The sequence below is a fragment of the Nuphar pumila genome, chromosome 4, assembly GCF_984573655.1.
Source record: "Nuphar pumila chromosome 4, dmNupPumi1.hap1.1, whole genome shotgun sequence".
In the NCBI taxonomy this organism is placed as follows: Eukaryota; Viridiplantae; Streptophyta; class Magnoliopsida; order Nymphaeales; family Nymphaeaceae; genus Nuphar; species Nuphar pumila.
In genome coordinates this window covers 50,839,958-50,862,463 of record NC_143252.1, presented here as the reverse complement: position 1 = coordinate 50,862,463, position 22,506 = coordinate 50,839,958, and the positions used below count along the sequence as shown (strand labels likewise).

Genomic DNA, 22,506 nt, shown 5'->3' with positions numbered 1-22,506 from the left:
AAAGGGGGAATTTCAGTAAGGAGTTGTCTCCTTAAGCTTATAAACACTGTGCATTTATTGCACTTCTTTTGTGGTGTAAAGCTTATAAACACTGTGCATTTAATGCATTTCTTTTGTGGTGTAAAGCTTATAAACACTGAGCATTTATTTTGTGTCTTGAGTATTTGAATTATCAAGTTATTTGAAAACTTGATTGTTTGCAAGGATTCTTCACATGGTATCAGAGCAAGGTTGGAGAAAGAAAGATCGTGTGGATTCTCAATTTTTTGGGTGCCTCAAAAAGCGTGCCCTTGATTTTTTGGTGATTGGAGTGGATCCTCTTGTTCATTCAATATTTTAGAAGACTCTTCTATCAAGAAAGGTCTAAAAATCCTTTGTGGTACATATTCTTTTTCATCATCTCTCATCTCTAATGGGTGAAAAAGACTCTCATTTTTCTCTCGGCTTCAAACTCAATGGGTCCAACTATCACGTTTGGGCCAGAAACATGGACGCTCATATTAAAGGAAAAGGGTTTTGGGGCTATGTCAAAGGCTCGATTCCCGAATCGGAGCCAAAGATAACCTTGATGGACAAAGGAGAAATAAAAATCCTTGAAGGCGAAGAAAGAGCCAAGGCTCTTGAAGACTACACTAAAAAGCATGAAGAATGGGAGATGAGAAATTTTAAAATCCTCTCATGGATTTTCTCATCCGTAGAAACAAGAATTAACGTCAATATTATCAAGTTTAAGAAGGCTTCTCAAGCGTGAGAGTACCTTGAGAAGATGTACACCTCTAGGGACTTGTCTCATAAATATTACCTCTAAAAGAGGGCGCTAACTCTTCATCAAGGAAAAATGACTATAAGGGAGTATTTTGCCGAACTCTCTTCTATTTGGGATGAGCTTGCTATGCTCGAACCCAAGTGGAGTGGAGAAGCCATAGAGCTTTGTCATAAACAATTGAAAGAAGATAGATTTTTTAATTTTTTGAATGGGCTTAGGCCTGAATTCGAACAAATCCGGTCTTCTCTTTTATCCGCCTTCACTTCCCCCTCTCTTGAAAATGTAATTACTAAACTAAGTGGGGAAGAGACTCGTATGGGTATAAGCAAAAACAATCCAAGTGTTCTAGCTACACCTTCCAATAATGAAGAAAATGAAGGAGTTAATGCCCTCTCAAGATCAGGGAGCAACTTAAGGACTTATAAACCTCTTCACTTCAAGAATTAAAACTCAAGTGGTCAAGGAGGGAAGAAGGATTATAGCAAGCTTTTATGCCATTTTTGTAAGGAACCGGGGCATATCAAGCCTATTTGCCCAAAGTGGAAAAAGTTATTTGCCATGGCTACTACATTCCAACCTCAAAAGAAAGAGTGTTCGTCATCTTCAAATGAAGCTCTCTCATTGCAACAAATCGTGGATGCACTTCAACCTCTTCTAAAAGGGGCAATTTCCGGAGCCGCCATGTCAACCTCTTCTCCTCCCGGTAAGACCTCTTGGCTTTTAGATTCGGGTGCTTCTTTTCACATGACCCCAAGTTTTAGTTCTTTTTCCGAATACTCAAAAAATCGCTCTCCATCTTTTGTTTCAACTGCGGATGGAACATCTCTTGAAGTAAAAAAAATAAGAAATTTTGAAAAAAAAGGGTTCTTTATTCCAAAAATTAGATTTATACCCAAATTAAACTTAAATTTGCTTTCAGTTTCTCAACTCTCGGATCATGGGTGTGATATAAAGTTTTCATCTTACAAATGTTGAATACAGGATCGCCGGTCCGGGAGATTGATTGGGGAAGGCTATAGGAAGGGCGATCTATACTATATCGATTCTCTTCAAATTCCAAAGAACCCGTTTTGTAATGTTGTCCAACAAAAGGATATTAATGTGTGGCACAAGAGACTTGGACATCCAAATATTGCAAAAATTTCTCATTTACCTTTTGTTAAAAGTGTATGTAAAAGTGATTTCACTTGTAACGACTGTATTCTTGGGAAAATAAAAAAATTGCCTTTTTGTCATAGATCTATGTTTACAAAAAGACCTTTTGAAATTATCCATTCTGATGTATGGGGACCGACACCCGTCCTATCAAAAGGAGACTTTGCATATTATGTCATTTTTGTTGACGACTACACGAGATATTGTTGGATTTATTTTCTTAAACACAAATATGAAGTTTTCTCAATTTTTAAAACCTATCATATGATGATTAAAAATCAATTTAATGAGAATCTAAAAATTTTTAGAGCTGACTCTGGTGGAGAATACGTTTCAAGTGAATTAAAAAATTATCTTGAAAGTCATGGTATTCTTCACCAAAGATCTTGTCCGAAAACCCCTCAACAAAATGGATTAGCCAAATTCCGCATAGACATATAATAGAGACAACTCGAACATTACTTGTTTCTCAAAACATCCCAAAAGTTTTTTGGGCTGAAGCGGCTTTAGCATCTGTCTATCTTATAAATCAGCTACCTTCTAAAAACTTGAACAATATCTCGTCTTTTGAAAAATTGTATACTAAAGAACTCGACTATAGTCGGTTGAGAATTTTCGGTTGTAAATGCTTCGTTCTTACTGACAAGAACGACAAGCTTTCACCAAAAGCCATTGCCTGCGCTTTTCTTGGATATTCTGAAACCTAAAAAGGGTTTCGTTGTTTTGATATTAAGAATGACAAGCTATATGTTTCCACAAATGTGAGTTTTCTGGAAAATGTTAATGGTTTTGAAAGGAGTGAACCCTTTGAAGAAAACATGGATTACTCTTTTTTATTTGAAATGTTAGAATATGATGATGATAGTGATCATAGTGATGACGATTTCATTCATAATGATGTCAATGACAAAGAAAATTGCTCTTCCCATCCACATATCTATCAACATAGAAATGAAGGAGCATTGAGAGATCCTATATCATATACCCATAGAGATAGAAACAATTTTAGGAGTGCAATTGAAAAATTCAGTGAACCTAGTGGGTCCAATTCAATAAATGATGAAAACCTATGAAGATCTGAGAGAAGTAGAAAGATGCCTTGTAGGTTTATTTCATATGATTCGTTTACTCCTAAACATAGAGCATGCCTTAGCGCCATTCATTCCTATATAGAACCCAGAAACTTCGAAGAAGCCAAAAAGAATGATGAATGGCTGAAAGCAATGGAATGCGAGCTTTCTGCTCTCAACAGAGCAAAGACTTGGGAGTTCCAAGATCTTCCTAAGGGTAAAAAAACAATATGGTGTAGTTGGGTATTTAAGGTAAAAACTAAGAGCGATGGATCTCTTGAGAGATATAAGGCTTGATTAGTTGCAAAGGGATATAGTCAAAAATATGGGATTGACTATGAAAAAACTTTTGCCCCTTTGGCCCGAATAGTTACTGTTCAATGTCTCATTACCGTTGCCTCAATCAACAAATGAAACATCTATCAAATGGATGTTAAAAATGCCTTCCTAAATGGTGATCTGAATAAAGAGGTATATATAGATGCTCTACTAGGAATGGAGACTCCCAAAGGGAAAGTGCTCCGTCTTCGAAAAGCACTTTATGGTTTAAAATAAGCCCCCAAGGCTTGATACGATAGATTTAACTCCGTAATGTTAGAAAATGTTTTTTCTTCCTATTTCACTGACACTACCTTATTTGTTAGAAAAACCAATGCAGGGATTGTCATTCTGCTCTTATATGTGGATGATATGCTTATAACGAGAAGTGATTCTAAATGGGTTAAAAGCATAAAATCAATTTTGAAGGATAGGTTTGAAATGTCTGATTTGGGATTTCTATCTTATTTTTTGGGTATTGAAGTAGCATACTCTCATAGAGGGTATTTTTTATCTCAAACTAAGCTTGCCTCTGAGATTTTTGACAGGTCAGGTATTATGGATGATAAGGTTTGTGAAACTTCTGCTATAGTAGGAGCCAAAATGAAGATTGATGATGGTATTCCTCTCTCCGATCCCACCCCCTACAAACAGCTTGTGGGATCTTTGATGTATCTGAGTATTATTAGACCAAATATCTCTATGCAGTTCATACTGCAAGTCAGTTCCAACATGCACCAACATCAGTTCACATGAGTGCTATCTTGCGGATTGTGAGATACATAAAAGGCACACTAAACAAGGGAGTATTCTTATCCTCTTCTTTTGAATTAAAATTAATTGTTTATACTCACTCTGATTGAGGAGATGACCCAAATATCCGTCACTCCACCACTGTTTTTTGTGTGTTTTTAAGAGACTCGTTGATTTCATGGAGATTTAAGAAGCAATATCCTCAACATAAGCTGAATATCGTGCCATGACGACTACTACCATGGAGATTGTATGGATTCATCAGCTACTAGAAGATGAAGATATGAGGATTAATGTAGAAGGACCCACCAAGCTATGCTGTGATAACAAGAGTGCAATTTATATTGCCAAAAACCACACATTTCATGAGCGGACCAAACGCATCGAGATGGACTGCCACTATGTTCGAGAAGTATATCTAAAAGGAGTCATAGATCTTCCATATGTAACTTCAGAATATCAGCTGACAGATTTCTTCACCAAATCGTTGTACTCTCCGCGATTCAACTTCCTTTTTGGCAAACTTTCAGTCATTATGCCCTAAGTTTGAGGGGGGGGTGTTAAATTGTAATCCATAAGACAATGTATTTTATAATATATATTTTATATATATAAAAGAAGATACATATACATATATATTTCATATATATGTACATGTATCTATCTACTTATATATATAATATATATTTCTTTTGTGTATTAGCTATAGGGGTATTTTAGTCATTTTACACATATTCATGTCGTTGAATATGATTGCAATTCTTCCTTTTAATTTTTCTTATTTTTGTAACTTTTTCTTTTTATTTTATCCTTTTTTTATGTACTATTTCTGTACACAGTCAGTAGGTGACTGTGTACAGTGTACAACAATAGGTCACTGACTGTTGTACACAGGTAAGAATAAGAGGCGTTGGGCTGACTCCCAACGGCTCTAATTAGAGCTGTTGGGAATCAACCCAACAACTCTTATGAGTTGCTAAAGCTTATAAATAAGGACTGTAAGCCCATTGTAAAGGGTGAATTTCAGTAAGGAGTTGTCTCCATAAGCTTCTTTTGTGGTGTAAAGCTTATAAACACTCTACATTTATTGCATTTCTTTTGTGATGTAAAGCTTATAAACACTGAGCATTTATTTTGTGTCTTGAGTATTTGAATTATCAAGTTATTTGAAAACTTGATTGTTTGCAAGGATTCTTCACACAAACAGCTATGTCATAATGATAGTCGTTCATGAACTTAAAGGTTCATTTTTGATAGCGTGGGTTTCCTCCTTGGATGAGCACTTTGGATGTAGAACTGGGGGGTCCTTGACACCTATGTAACAGGGATTCGGCTAGCAGGGTGCCGCACCTGCGTCGAGATGCTGGTGCGGCACCAGGTGCGGTCAACCTGTCCCTGGGTGCGTTGACCGCACCCCGGGTCATTTCGGTTCATTTTTTTGGATTTTTTTTAAAAAAAATTTGCCCTATGAAATGGGCTGCGAAATTTTAAAAAAATTCTTGGGGGGTGGGGGCGCATCCCCCCTATAACCCCCCACCCGCGTCGGGGGAACCCCCGGACCCCCTTATATATATATTTACATTTTTGCCCCTGCCGCACCCCTGCACCCGGGTTTTTTGGAAGTGCCGCACCCGCACCCATGTGACATATCTTGACACATTGTATTTTTCCACACCCTATTAGCTAGTAGGTAGGATAGTCACCAACTTGCATTATGAGTTAAAAATCTTTTGCAAAATAAGACACGAGCAAACGGGTTTTTAATTTTTTAATCAATAAGAAATATTTTTTTATATTTTACTATTGAAAAATTACTTTTGGGATGAAGGCGTAGTTGTTGTTGTACTATTGAAAAATTATATTTTATTGAAATATTAATTAAAAGTATTAAATACTTATTAAATAACATTAAAATAATATTCATATGTGTCAGTGTCTCTGTCAGCATGTCATAGCATGTTAGTTTATTGTCATGGGGACACACAACCAAAGTGGCTGCCCCTGCGACAAAGCTAAACAAGATAACAAACAATATTCCTAGTAAATTTTAGCATTAACAGCTTGTACGTACATGTCTGTATATTTATGTTCTAATCTTGAACTTTAAGTTTAAACAAGTAGAACAACTTTTCTACCAAGTCATTAGCATTCAATATGGAAATGTCATGAGCATCCTTGTCTTTGCTAGGGTTTTAGGTGACTGCCTAAGAAGGCCGCATAGACTTCAAGTCTTCAACTCATGAGAAGGGATTCTGTGAGTGTTCCAGGAAACTCCATCTGCCATTTCCTAGAAAGAAAAAGGACATAACATAAATGGACTTTTGGTTCTTAACAAAAAAGGCATTTAAATAATTTAGAAATTAGAAGGTTAAATTGAGCAGTTAAACTGTTGTCTTTTTGTCATATATAAGTGTCGGTATTGGCCATAAAGGAGAGAGAGAGAGAGAGAGAGAGAGAGAGAGAGAGAGAGAGAGAGAGAGAGAGAGAGAGAGAGAGAGAGAGAGATCAACACTTCATGAACTTGAACATGAAATGAAGTACTGTTAATCATGCTGGAAGCCAACAGTTAAGAGTGTTTGACATGCTGCATAAGGCATCTACTGTGTTCAACAGTGTTGGACACTTTATTGTGCTAAGTGTCCAACTAGTGTCCACCTCTGTCAGTGCTGGTGTTCAACACGGTTGGACATTGGTACAATTTCCCCCCTAGAAGTGTAATGAAGAACGACACAGGGGAGGAAAGATTTTCATGCACGCATAGCAGTGTTATTAAAAATGCGCCTCAAGGCGCAAAAAGCGTGCCTCAAGGCGCAAAAAGCATGCCTCAAGGCACAAAAAGCGTGCCTCACCTCAAGGCGAGGGGCTTTATGCCTTGAGGCGCATGAATAAAATGCAGAAACTCCAAGGCGTGCACCTCATACGCCTTGAGGCGAGGCGCGCCTCAAAATGAGGCGTATACGCCTTTACTGCTTTTGGTCAAATTAGGGTCAAAGCCCAGATTTGACTAAAAGTTGGGGTATAAACAAAGAGCGCCCGACCCTAATTAGGGTTTTATTTTTGCATTCTGTTTCTCTCTCTCTCACGCAACTTCTCTCTCTCTCTCTCGTCGTTCACACGCAGACTCTCTCTCGTGGTTGAGCCCAGAAAATAGGTACGTTCTCTCTCGTCTCTCATGTATGTGACTGTGTGTATCACGCAACTTCTCTCTCTCGTCGTTCACACGCAGGCTCTTTCTCGTGGTTGAGCCCAGAAAATCGGTACGTTGTCTCTCTCTCGTCTCTCACAAAAAAAATCTACGATATGCCAACATAATGATGATAACCACTAGGCAGCATTACAGAAACAATTATGAATTCTGAGAAAAATGTTGGCAAGCAACCAACAATTAGACAGCCCCATGCCAAGAAATCAACTACCAGTTCGTAAATATTCTGGCGGTGTATAAGCAAGGTTCGTGCTATAACTCCTTCCATCTCTGCTGTTTTTCATAAGACCAAAGCAAGAAAGTCTTGGATCACCATCCTGCAAGTACAAATAAGAATATAAGCTGAAACACAACCACAGCCATGTGTGCGTGCATGTGTACATGCCCCACTAATGTTCTCAGGAAATTTTTGACAGGCGAGTATTTAGGGATAAAACTCATTTCTCCTGGAAAATATTGTGAGCAAGTCGTTGTTAAGACATATGTAATAATACATCTATATATATATATAAATATAGATGTATTCACCATAATACCCGATAAGGGTATTATGGTCTTTTCACAAGTACCCAATAGGGGTACTTGTTTTATTTCTTTTATTTTTCTGTTTTTTATTTTTTGTTTTTTTATTTTCTAAAATGTTTATTGGGATACCAAAGGGGCCCCACAATGGAGTCGTTGGGGCCACCAACGGTCACAATTGTGACCGTTGGGGGCTCCCAACGACTCTATTGGAAGCCCCCTTTGGTCTCCCTTTGCTTATAAATAGGGGGAACCCCCTTGTATCTTGAATTGCTTTTAGAGAGCTCCTCTCCAATAAAAGGGATATTCTTTTTATGTGTGTAGCCTTATTATAAGGCCCTTCGTATATCCCTTGGTGGATTTCCTCTCTTATGCTTGTTTTGTTTGTCCGTGTTGGACATAGTGAATGCATTGACATTCTTGGATTCTTCCGCATACTTCATTACATGGTATCAAAGCCATACGATCTTCTAAGGTAAAATCGTGTCTCTCTCTACTTCCTTTCTTTTTCACATCTTCATTTTGTAGCAATGGAAGTCAAGAGAGAAAGCACTTGAAGGTGATGCTCGTCTCAAGGCCATTGAAGATTATCATCACCAAATGGAAGATTGAGAGAGCAACCATGCAAAAATCCTAGCATGGTTTATGAATAATGTCGAACTTAAGGTATGTGCAAATATTGCAAAATTCCGCCAGGCAAATGAAGCTTGGTTTTTTATGAAGGGTATGTATACCCAAAAGGATCTTGCAAGAGCTTATTTTTGCAAGAAAAAGTGAGAACCACAAAACAAGGCGACATGAGCATACAAGACTATTATAGTGCTCTAAATCCTTTTTGGGATAAATTGGCTCTTTTAGAGTCTAAATGGGTGGCTACGGAGGATGTGAAACTAAGACAAAAACAAATCGAACAAGATAAATTATTTCAATTTTTATTTGGGCTTCGTCCCGAATTTGAACAAGTTAGATCCTCACTTCTCCATAGATCTACGTTTCCTCCTTTAGAAGAGGCTATTGCCGAAATTACTTAAGAAGAGATTAGGCATAGCATGGGTAAAAGCATAGACGAAGTTCTTGCCGTATCTAAACCCGACAATCATGTTAAAACATACAAGCCACCTCATTTTGGTAAGCAAAGGAGTGGTGGAAGAAAAATGATTATATGTCATCATTGTTATGAGCCGGGACATATTAAACCCGTTTGCCCAAAGCTAAATGGGGCATTCAAGCCAAAGGCGGCTTCCGTTGAAGAATCCTCCACCAAAGAAGATGAAGGCAAGAACGGGGATCTCAAAGATACTCTTGGTCAAATTTCCTTGGCTCTCCAACAAATTCTAAAGGCTACTTCTTCCACCTCCGGTGCCGCCATTGCCTCATCATCACCTCCCGGTACGTACTCTTGGATTTTAGATTCCGGAGCCTCTTTTCACATGACTCCTCATGAAAATGCATTAACCAACGTGCACACCAATTCAAAAATATCTTGTGTCTCTACGGCCGATGGAACTTTTCTCAAAATAAATGGTATTGGAACTCTCGATTCTAAAAATGTTCAAAATTTTCTTGTTCCAAAAGTTAGAATAGTTCCTAAATTAAATCTTAACCTCTTTTCCGTTTCCCAAATTGCCGACCATGGATGTGAAATATCTTTCTCATCCCAAGGGTGCTTTGTGCAGGATCTTCGGTCCGGGAAGCGGATTGGGCAAGGCCATAGGAAGGAAGATCTTTATTTTATGGATAACTTAATGCTTCCAAATACCTCATTTTGTCCTTATGTCCAAGACAAAAATATTGAAACTTGTCATAAAAGGCTTGGACACCCAAGTTACTCTAAAATATATCTTTTTCCTTTTGGAAACAAGTTTTGTAAAGAAAAAGATATTAATTGCAAAGATTGCATTTTTGGAAAATGAAGTCTATTTCTTTTCCTGTTAGAACCTTTGTGACAACAAGACCTTTTGAATTGGTGCATTCCGATGTATGGGGACCATCTCCGGTTCTATCCAAAGGTGGTTATTCATATTATGTTACCTTTATTGATGATTATACTAGATATGTATGGATTTATTTTCTTAACCTTAAATCAGAAGTTTTTAACTTCTTCAAAGAATTTCATGCAAAAGTTCAAAATCAATTTCAAAGTCACATATCCATTCTTAGATCCGATTCAGGTGGAGAATACTTATCAAATGAGTTCCAATCATATTTAAAACAACATGGCATTTGTCATCAAAAATCTTGTCCAAGAACTCCTCAACAAAATGGCCTAGCGGAAAGAAAACATAGACATATTTTAGAAACCACTAGATCATTACTCATTTCTAAAAATATTCCTAAAAGTTTTTGGGCCGAAGCCGTGTTAACCTCCACCTATTTAATCAATAGAATGCCATCTTCAAAATTGAACAATATCTCTTCTTATGAAAAGCTTTTCAATATGACACCCGATTACAATCGTCTTCGTATTTTTGGGTGTAAATGCTTTGTTCTTTTACATAAAAGAGATAAATTGTCACCTAAAGCAATAAAATGCATATTTTTAGGATATGGTGAAAATCAAAAGGGCTATAGATGCTTTGACTATAAAAAAAATAAGTTATTTGTCTCCAAAGATGTGACCTTTTTAGAAGATGAAAATGAATTTGAAATATTGGAAAAACCAAATGAAATTGATTATATGTTTATCAATGATCTTTTAGAAGATTCAAATGATGACTCTTTGAGTCATCCAGAATTTTTAGAAAATACTCGTAATAATGATTCTCATGATAATGATGTATCACCAACTAATGGTGACAATCTCCAAGTATACACTCGGCGTGAGGAAGCACAACCTATTAGTGCTTTAGAAAAATTCTTGCGGCTTAATGAACCCCTAGAAGAAACCTCCCTTAGGCGATCTTCTAGAGAATCAATTCCACCTAATAGGTTTGTCTCATATGAAACTCTCTCACCTAACTATATAGCTTGTCTAATAGCCTTGCATTCTTACTATGAACCTTCCCATTATAATCAAGCAAAAAATATTCCTCATTGGGTTGAAGCAATGAAAGTTGAACTAGATGCTTTAAATAAGGCTAAAACTTGGGAAATAGTTCAACTTCCTCCAAATAAAAAAGCTATAGGATGTCGGTGGGTCTACAAAGTCAAAACAAAAAGTGATGGTTCCCTAGAACGTTATAAAGCTAGATTAGTTGCTAAGGGATATTCACAAGAATATGACATCGATTATGAGGAAACTTTTGCCCCCGTGGCTCGCATGACAAGCGTTAGAACTCTAATTGCTGTAGCATCATCTAAGAAATGACCTATATTTCAATTAGATGTTAAAAATGCCTTTCTTAATGGTCAGTTGAATGAAGAAGTATATATGGACCCTCCACCGAGAATTAGTGTTAACCAAAGTCAAACTCTTCGTTTATTAAAAGCTTTATATGGCCTTAAACAAGCCCCTAAGGCTTGGTATGATAGATTTAGTGCTATCATGTTACAATTGGGATTTCGTTCATGTTATACTAACACTGCTCTTTTTGTTAAACGTGCAGGTAATAATATCATCATCCTTCTGCTTTATGTTGATGATATGATCATCACTGGCAATGATGAAAGTGGTATTCTTAATGTTAAAAATATGTTAAAACATAATTTTGATACGTCTGATTTGGGTTTTCTCAGGTACTTTCTTGGTATAGAAGTAGCATACTCTCCTCGAGGGTATATTTTGTCACAGATGAAGCTTGCTGCAGACATATGTTCCAAATCTGAGATTTCAGATGACAAAAAGGTGGAGATTCCCGAGGTTATCAATGCTAAACTACGACTGGAGGATGGAGTTCTGCTGGATGATCCTACGCCCTACAGGCAACTCATTGGCTCCCTCACCTATCTGACTATCACCAGGCCTGATATTGCTCATGTTGTGCACTCTGCAAGCCAATTTCAGCATGCCTCTACATCTGTGCATATGAGTGCTGTGCTTCGGATCATTCGATACATCAAAAATACTTTGACTAAAGGGCTATTCCTATCCTTACTCTCTTCCTTACATTTACTCGCTTATACTGATGCTGACTGGGGAGGAAACCCAAATGATCGAGTCTCAACTATTGGCTTTTGTGTTTTCTTAGGAGATTCGCTAATTGCTTGGAGATACAACAAACAACAGAAAGTCTCATTGTCTTCTACTGAAGCAGAATACAGGGCTATGGCAACTACTACAATGGAGCTTGTGTGGCTTCGAAGTCTTCTTCAAGATATGGGAGTCGAAATTACCGGTGCTTCGAAGCTTTGTTGCGACAACAAAAGTGCAATCTATATTGCCAGCAACCACACCTTTCATGAGAGGACTAAACATATTGAAATGGACTGTCACTATGTACGTGATGAATATCTTCGTGGGACAGTTACACTGCCATATGTCACTTCGGAATATCAACTTGCAGATTTCTTTACCAAAGCACTTCCTGCTCCTCGCTTCTTGTTCCTTCTTGGCAAACTTTCGGTCATCTCCCCGTAAAGTTTGAGGGGGGGTGTTAAGACATATGTAATAATACATCTATATATATAAATATAAATGTATTCACCATAATACCCGATAGGGGTATTATGGTCTTTTCACAAGTACCCAATAGGGGTACTTCTTTTATTTCTTTTATTTTTCTGTTTTTTATTTTTTGTTTTTTTATTTTCTAAAATGTTTATTGGGATACCAAAGGGGCCCCACAATGGAGTCGTTGGGGCCCCCAACAGTCACAATTGTGACCGTTGGGGGCTCCCAACGACTCTATTGGGAGCCTCCTTTGGTCTCCCTTTGCTTATAAATAGGGGGAACCCCCTTGTATCTTGAATTGCTTTTAGAGAGCTCCTCTCCAATAAAAGGGATATTCTTTTTATGTGTGTAGCCTTGTTATAAGGCCCTTCGTATATCCCTTGATGGATTTCCTCTCTTATGCTTGTTTCGTTTGTCCGTGTTGGACATAGTGAATGTATTGGCATTCTTGGATTCTTCCGCATACTTCATTACAGTCGTGAAGCTGTCTGTTCCCCTGTGCATGCTCCACTGGTCTCAAGAATTTCTTAGGGAGATTTTAAAATTCACTTCTCTTAGAGAAAAAAATTGCGAACAAATCAATGATGCTGTACAGGGACTCTGCAAGCTATAAACAAAGTCCAAAATTTTCAGCTATTTCCAGCCTCTTCCAGTTGAGAGAAGGGCACGTTCTCTCAATTAAACAACTAAGACTAAATGGGGCCAACAAACTTTTCTAATACAGGATTCTTGCTGCACTTGAGACAAGCATACATTATTACCTGATCAAAGAGAACTCTGTATGCATTGAGATCATGATACAATGGATGACCTTCACTACTACAATAGTCCAAAGCCTCAGCCATATAAAGAGCAACTCGTAGGCGCATAGCCCACTCAATTGTCTGTGTTTCCCCTAAAACAAAACAAACAAACATGAGAGAGCATCAGAGATGAAAACCATCTTGAAGATAGACTCATTCATAGAGTTCTAAAACTAAGAGAATACAACAAATATCACAGACACATACACACACAAAATTAACATTGCAGTGCCTAAAATCTGTGTACTTTTGTATAGTCCTGCAGTACATAAATATTGAAATCTATGCTTGACATCACAACTGGGAAAAGATCACCGAGTATACAAACCAAATTGACATGGATTTAGAATAGGGATAAAAAATAAACACGAAATTTTGAAATTAATTAAATATTCTAAAACACACTTTTAATCATGGTTATTTAATCCATTGAATTTATCAAAGCACATTAATCATTGAAATATCAAAAACTACGGGAACATAAAAAGAAGCAACAGAAGTTGTTGCTGGAAGAAATATGCTCTTTAAAATGACTGACTTCTTGAAGTAAGATTCTAACCTGATATCTAGGTTTCCTTACAATGTTGGTAAGAGAACAAATAAACAAACATCAGTTTGCTTATTTGTAGGAAACTTGATCAGCATACTGTTACTCTGTTTCAAGTTTGCATTCTGTTACTCTGTTTTATTATTTAAATATGTTGATTCATGTTAGATTGTTACTCCCTCTGATCTTTTAAGTTGATTTTTATATTGAATTTAGATGGGAGATAAATACTTTATGTCTCCCCTTTTTAGCTTTTCCATGGGTTCTTTCTTTCTTTTTACTTCTTTTCTTGATGCTATTTTTTACATTTTAATTTGTCCATCGGAAGCCATTGATTTTATAAAATCTGTGTATGTGACTGTGTGTGTCATGCATGGTTGCATGCTATGAAGGAATTTGATCTTTGCACGTGTGTTCTCTTTTTAGTGGCAAGTAATTCAAATTGGTTCCTAAATAAAAAAAAATTAAACTAACAATTTTCTAGTTCTCATTGACTTCGTTTGTTTGTGTTTCCATTAGTTTTCAATTTATATATATTGATTCTTATTGTATTTTTGCAGTTGAACAATGAGAAGAGATGTAGGATGAGATCATGGAGTTAAAGTTCCAAATCCCACTAAAGATCCCAAACTCGTAGTATATGTAATTTGCAATTACTGTCATAAACAGACTACGGGAGACATCTATAGGTTAAAACATCACTTAGCTGGCACAAAACATGGTGTAAGCATGTGTGAAACAGTTCCACCTGATGTGAAGAGATTTTTTTAGAATCATCTAAAGGATTAGAAACAAAAAAAATAAGAGGAAGAACAAAACAAGTTGGATATCAGGAGAAGTGTTTATTTTGGATCATCAACCGGCGATAATGTGAATAAAGAAACCAGTGGATCATGTAGTGATGCAAAAACAAGCACAGGTGGTCCTATAGACCTCTTTGCGAATAAAGAAGCACGACAAACCACAATAAACATTGCTTTCAAAAGGGATGAAAAAAAATGTATGTCGTGCCATTGGTAGATTTTTTTTATGCAAATGCCTTATCATTTAATCTTTGCAACAATCCATATTTTGGTGCAATGGTAGAAGCTATTGCAAATTATGGGCGATGGTTCAAACCACATTCTTATCACGAGATCAAAACATGGATTTTGAAGGACGAGGTTGATTATACTCACAAAATTTTAAAAGAGTTAAAAAAAATGTCCAAAGGTTAGTTGCAGCATTATGTTAGATGGTTGGACAGATGAAAAATGAAGAAACTTAATTAATTTTCTCTTGAACAGCTCATCTGGAACAATATTTTTGAAGTTTGTTGACATAAGCGACATGAAAAAAACTGGTGCAAATTTGTGTAAGTTGTTTGAAGAAGTTGTTAAAGAAGTTGGTGAAAGTAATGTGGTGCAATTCATTATAGATAATGCACCAAATTATGTTGCAGCTGGGAATATGCTAACAGCAGGAAAAACATGTTTTTGGACACCATGTGCAGCGCATTGCTTGGATCTTATGTTAGAAGATATTGGAAAGATATCAATTTTTAAAGATACAGTGGAAAAGGCAAAAAAAATTACAAGATACATTTATAGTCATGCATGAGTATTAAATTTAATGAGAAAGTTCACAAAGAAGAAAAAACTTTTACGTCATGCCGTCACTCGTTTTGCCATAACATATCTCACACTTCATAGTATTTGATGTTATAAGAAAGAGTTAAAGTCGATGTTCTTATCTTCAAATTTTAGATCATCTAATTACTATAAGAAATCTGATGCTAAAAACATTTCTTATATTGTTCTTAATGATCATTAAGTTTTGGGCTGCCATATCATATGCAATTAAAGTTACACTGCCTCTTGTGAAAGTGTTGTGATTAGTTGATGCAGATGAACCTACTATGAGATTTTTGTATAAGGCAATAGATAGAGCAAAAGAAGAAATTGCTTCAAACTTTGAAAAGGTTGAAAGAAAATATAAACCTATTTGGGATATCATTGATAGACGATGGGACTTGCAACTTCATAAGCCTTTGCATGCAGCTGCCTATTATTTAAATCCACATTTTCATTATGCTGACAACTTCAACCTAGATGGAGAAGTGATGAGTGACTTTTATGATTGTGTTGAAAATTTGGTTTTTGATGCAAATATTTGGTTGAAAATTACAACACAAATCGATGCATTTAAAAAGGCAAAGAAGTTGTTTGGTAGAGAGACAACTGTTACAACAAGAAAATTAAAAAGTCCTAGTAAGTTTACAATTATGTTGTTATTTGTCAATATTTTTTTATGTTTTTGTTAATTATGACATTCTTAATGTTTTTATTATTTTTTATTGTTTTATTTGAATGCAACTGATTGGTGGAGTTCATTTGGACACGAAAATCTTGAGTTTATGAATTTTGCAATTCGAATTCTAAGTTTGACGTGCAGTGCATCGGGCTGTGAGAGGAATTGAAGTACTTTCTCATTGGTTTGTGACATTGTATTTTATTTTTGAAACACATTTTTATAAGTTTAATTATCTTATAATTGATTATCAATGATTTGAAATTATAGATACATACAAAACGAAGGAATAGACTTGAACAAGTGAAGATGAATGCATTGGTTTTTGTAATGTACAATATGAAATTAAGAGAGAGAAATATGAGAATGAGGGCTACTAAAGACCCTATATGTCCAGATCATATAGACTCAGACGATGAGTGGATTGTGGAGAAGGAAGATCCAGTGTTGCCTAGTGATCCCAATTAGTTGGAGGATTCATGGTTGGATCCAAACTTTGACATAAATGCCATTGAGCATGTGCCTATTGAAAAAGTCACTTCACCTCATGATTTACAAAGTGGTTCTAGGCAAGAGAGGTCTTCAAGAGATCGAGGTAAAGCTATATTCCTTTTACCTTGTTATGAATATAAGTGTATTTTTTTAATTATATAACATAAGTATTTAATACATGATTTTTTTATTGAAGGAAAAAGAAAAGCAAAGGAAGTTACCGAGGACGTGGAGGAAGAAAGTGCAGACGATGAAGAGTCAGATAATGAAGATGAATGAGAACCTATTTATATGGATTCCTCAGATAATGACATTGAAGACTTAGATATTGATGATGACGAGACACAAGAAGAGTCTAGGCCCTAATTCATATTATAGAGCTATGACCATTTATATGTTTTTTGGGTCTTTGAGTTGTAATTATGAATGTTAACACTTTCATTTTGAAGAGTTTTAAATAAATATATTAACATTTGATTGTTAATGTTAACATGCATTTTCTAATTATGACATGATGTTGTCAGTGCTAATATGCATTTTGTTGTTAATGTTAATTTTTTATTGAATAATTGCTCATATTTTATTTCTTAGATACTTACATAGATCAAGTTGTTGCATTAATATTACTTTTACATGTTAATCTCATATTTTTTCCGTATTTATTTGAGATTTTTTATTTTTTGTTGGTTGTTGCTTCATCAATAAAGCATTTTTCATTTATTTATAATGTTAGATAATTTTTATAGTTTTTTTAAGTTTTAATAAAAAAAATTTGAGGCTTACACTTTGCTCCTCGAGACTTATGCCTCACCTCAGATTTTGGTGGAGCGCCTCGCTACGCCTCAATGCTTTTCACAACACTGACGCATAGCTTTCCAGATGCACTTAATTCAACACTTGCACCAAAAAGAATTTAAGCATTAGATACACTGATTAATCAATTATTTATTTTCCCTGGAGTGTGACTTAAATAACTCCTCTTGATTTCTTGAACGTTGGAAATCGACTTGTCTGACAACCTTGGATCAAGTTCATGCATGATACAATAATTAATTGCTTAGTTGTCAAAGGTGCCAAGGGGGGGGGGGTTGTGGTCTAGTTGGACTAGTCGGTATCCCAAATTAAAATTAAATAAAGCATACAAAATATCTAAACAAGCTGCTAAAATTAATAACAAACATGTATGCAACATAAAATCAATCAACAATAAGCAATAGACAAAACATAACATGTCGTCGAACATTGTAAAACAATTATATTAAATAATCTGCTCAAAAAATAAAAAATAAATACACAATTGAATAAACAAACCATACAACTAACAATGTGAATGAACAATATACAAAAAATAAAATCATATATACAAAAAAATTAACAAGTCAACAGTAGACATAATATAAACAATAGACAAATAAGAAGAAAAACAAACAATTGAATAAACAAACTATGCAACTAATGACTTTCTCAAAAAAATTAAGAATAAATGAACAATTGAATAACCAAACCATACAACTCACAAAGTGAATAAACAGTATACAAAAAATAAAATCATGTATACAAAAAAATTAACAACAATAGACATAATATAAGCAATAGACAAATAAAAAGAATAAATGAACAATTGAATAAACAAACCATACAATTGATAACCTTCTCAATGTAAATAAGAGGCAAGTAGGCATCCATATAATTTAAACACAATTAAAGCCTTAACAATATTAAGTTCACATCCAAGTCATACTAAAATGTCACAAGTCATAATTAAACTATTGAGAGTTCATGATAACTAAAAACATTACATGTAACCAATGTCTTATATCTTGATCCATCTCGTTTGTTTGAATTGCATATTTGGGCTTAAATTGGAGCAAACATGAGCTCTAACTTTGATCATCATGGTTTAGATCATATTACTTTATCGTGTCAATTTTTTGTTCTATAAACTCATGTTACCCAATTGAGTCCAACTTAGATGCAATCCATATACATCAAATACATTCATGCATAAAAACTATGAAATTAGTTCTTATCCAAACAATGATAATCTGATTCTGTTTGATTATGTTGTAAACAGTAAACATAAAACACATCAGAGCGAGGCTGAAGAAGGCATCACAACCATAGCTATCAGTTTGTCTGTATCCATACAATTGCTACTCATAATAGAAATGAGTGTACTTATCTATACAAGTGATTGCACAGTGGGTCACAAATTGGGAGAATGTGCATGATTGCTCTGAGGATTTTTCTTGGGAGATTTTTAAAGGAGTGATTTTTCTTGAAAAAAAAAATCTTCATGATGGACTTTAGAACTCAAGAAGTTGCAAAAATGAAAATTTAACAAATGGACCTAAAAATGTGTTTTTGCTCTCTTTTCTTGCTCTTCATAAGTTCCTTCCTTTCTTCTTCTTCCTTCTTCCACGTCCGTCCTTCTCTCTTTCAGCTACTTCTTTCCTGCTTTTTTCATTTGGATAGAATTCATTAAAACCTATGAGGCCCAATAACACCTGAGAATGGATCTTTTGACCCTATCATAAATCCTTGAGACATGTTTCCAAGTTTGCCTCCCAATTTTTTTTTTAACAAAAGTTAAAAATTCTCTTTTAATATCAAATATTGCCCCTTGACAAACCACATCTCAGCACTTACGATGTTTGCAAGTTTTCTTAAATGGGCTTGGGTGTTCATGCTGTTTGGATTACGGAATGTTGATAGACATTTTATTTGATTTTTAGGTTTCTAATAGGAAAATTGAAAAACTTGCCAAGTTTTGACAATCATCAATTTGACTTGGTTTTTGGACCAAATCAAACAATTTTCATCCAGTTGTTTCTATGTATAAATGTTTTGCTTATTTTGTATTTTTAAACACTCAAATACAGGCTTATGGAACTGTCAGGAAAAACTTGAAACAGTTGTGTTCTTTTTAGTGCAATATTATCATGGATTCATGATCATATTGCATTGTTTTTAAGATAGAGATATGTTGAAAATATCATGGCTTTGTGCTTGGAAATTTATGCTAGTCGATTTTGTTCTGATAGAAATTATCATTTATTTTTTTTATCTTTTCTTTCTCTGAAATATTGGTTACTATATTAATTATAGCATTTTGATTGTGGCAGAGAAGGAGAATTTGTGCTTATATGGATTTCCTAATGAGTCTTGGGAAGTTAATCCCCCTTCAGAAGAAGTACCTCCAGAGCTTCCCGAACCAGTGTTAGGCATCAACTTTTCTAGGGATGGCATGTTGGAAGAGGATTGGATTAAACTTGTGGCTGTTCACAGTGATTCATGGCTGATAGCTCTTGCCTTCTATTTTGGGCTACGATTTGGGTTTGATAAAAATGACAGGTATGTCTTGTTCAGGTTCCTGTTTTGTGTTTTTTATGGAAAGAAGAAAAAAGAAAGAATAGAAAGAGATTTCTCTAGAAATTCTCATCCAACATTTTTGTTACCTATTTTTTAGTTCTTGCTGGCCATTTCTTCCTCTTCTTTGTGCAACTAGCATACCTAGTGCCATGTTTTGGCAATAGTAGGCAAGATTGTGGTAGATGCTGCATAGTTTTAATTTGGACCAATTTATTTGTTTTCTTTGAACCGCTTGAGGCATTGTTGAAATATTTTATATAAGCGTTTCATTATGTGATTTGTTCTGTCATGCATGATTTTTCTTGTGAACTGTGGTTGATGCATCCTGCTGTAGCTATGGCTTATTGCACAAGTTGCAAGCATCTACTGCTCCATACATCTTATCCTGTTGTTTGATGCCCTCTATGGTTTGAAGAAGTTTTCAAGTTATCAGAATGGTGATACCTTCCAGTATTTGTCAGATGTGATATTTACATGATGGAGCTTGATTCTCACTTTCCCATGCTAAATGTGAAACCCGATTTGAAATAGTGAAAGAGCTTCAAATGATGAATTTGTTCTTTTTGCAATGGTAATCCTTGTTTCTATCCTCATTATTAGTGTGTTCAAGGATGTATCTTCACATCAGCTTGTTGCTGCATCCTCTCAAATATTTATTCATCTCTTTCACTCCATTGTGATGTTTCAAGGGGGTGGGTGGTGGAAAGAGTGTCTTCTTGTGCGCTTAATGTAACGCCCCAAAATTTCGACTTGTGATTTCAAAAACCTTATCGAAAAACCTTTCAAAGATTTAAAGTTTTAACTTTTAAAAACGGCAGCGGAAGACATTTAGAAAGGAACACAAGTCAACAATCCTGGGTACGTTACCTGAAAAACCATCATTCACATGTACAACAACTTAAAGGAATTTAAGAAATAAGGCAATAGATTAAAAATCTGTAGTTTATTACAAAAATGAGCATTTTGTCCCAAAGTTCAATAAATCTAAAGAAAACTCCAAAAAGATCCAGAGTCAAGCCGCCAACAGAAAGAAGATAAATCTTGATCCATATTGCACCACGCCATCGGCCGCCAGTGAAGTCCTACTCCTCACCTGCCCATGAAATGGGTCAGTTTCATAACAAACCAGTAGGTGCACGAACAGATAAGTAGAATGAAAATAAAACAGGACATTCATGAGATAAGGAGTTATGATATTTAAGCAATCAATACAATTGTAATCTAGTCTAACAAGTGTAATATGTGCAAAGAGTTGTTAGTTGAAGCAGTGTAAGTCTTAGTCATCTACAACTATTCATGAAGATATTCTTTAAGTTCTGAAATTAACTGGCCTGTGGGTACGCACAGACGCGAAACGTAGAAACAGCCGAGACCGATCCGGGGGTTTATTATGTCAGGTGTTTTCATTAACCCGGATGGCTGACTGAGTCCGCTCCTAAGGGGACGGTCAGTGACCAAGAGAGTAAATCCCCAAAGGCATTCGTGGCCCATGGATGCATCCAACTTCTGCAGAAGTGCTTGGGAGTTACCACCTAGGATAATTTATGGTAATCCCAATTCCCCTAACTCCGATGACTGGGGAAAACCGAGTCTTTTGCCTGTGGGGTGGTTGTTTACAACCTATCCATCAGAGTCTTTGTACCATCCATCCTCTCCCTTGATGAACCGTGAAGATCGGATGGGTACGACGGGGGTTTCTTAACCGTCGCCCCATCCTACATGCTCTGGTCCATCAGACCCACTCGAGCATCTTGCCTGTGAAGGCGAATGGTCACCATTTATGTGATCTCAACATTGTGCTAATTGCACTCATCGAGGTTGTTACAACCTCATCCTCCAACCATCGTAACCCACATGGGACGTACTTGTCCAAAAGTACGATTGTACCTCCCTAGAGGTACGACTACGATGAGAGGGCAACATATAAAGTTTTATGATTCTTTTGGTTCATAAATGACATGTATTACTCTTTTGAGAAATTTGGCCTGTGGAGGCCAACATTAACTCATCTATATAAAGTGTTGAGTTCCTAATTCAAGGTTCTCCATGACCTCTCGTCAAATTTATACCATACCTGCTTTAAGGTTTGGTTATAACAATAATAGCCGTGGTTTTCTTTCCAGAAATGAGTCTATTCACAAAGTCTACCTTAAGTATGCAGTTTCAAAAGAATAAGCATGCCGAACAGACAATCACGAGTTAAGTAATCCTACACGTAAACAGGTATGCCAATTAAACTACTTGATTCTTTCTAGAATGAGTCTAACCACAGAATTTACATTAAGCATGCAATTTCAAAAGAATCAAAATGAGTAAAACTTTGACCAGCCAATACTTCTTCAGATAAGCAGGTATGTAAAATAACTTTTCTATCTCCGAAGTCTTATTTTATTTTGTTCATATAACTTTTTCGTGCGACTTTCCCCTACCTCGGGATGTCGTGCAATTGCGTGCGTCTATGCGTGTAGATGATACGAGGCTCGGGCCGCGGAGCCAGAGCGGGGGTCCGATGCGAGGTCTGCAACAGTGCTACGTTAATTATCATGCGGAGAAGTAGAAAAACAAGCCTGTCAATAGAAAAAGAGAGAGGCAACAGGGGTGTGACTCTGCTGGCCGAAAACAGACAAGCGACAGGGGACAAGCCCTTGCCTGCCGACAATAGCGG

At 36.0% G+C, this 22,506-nt stretch overlaps 1 protein-coding gene across 1 annotated transcript in view; it reads left to right on the top strand.

Annotated features, from left to right (window-relative positions):
• LOC149840206 (PHD finger protein ALFIN-LIKE 8-like) overlaps positions 1–22,506 on the top strand; it is a 69,232-nt gene that overhangs the window by 2,430 nt on the left and 44,296 nt on the right. Inside the window, exon 4 of the mRNA XM_090003069.1 lies at positions 19,595–19,823. Coding sequence (XP_089859195.1) covers positions 19,595–19,823 — 229 coding nt within the window. The remainder of the gene's footprint in view (positions 1–19,594; positions 19,824–22,506) is intronic.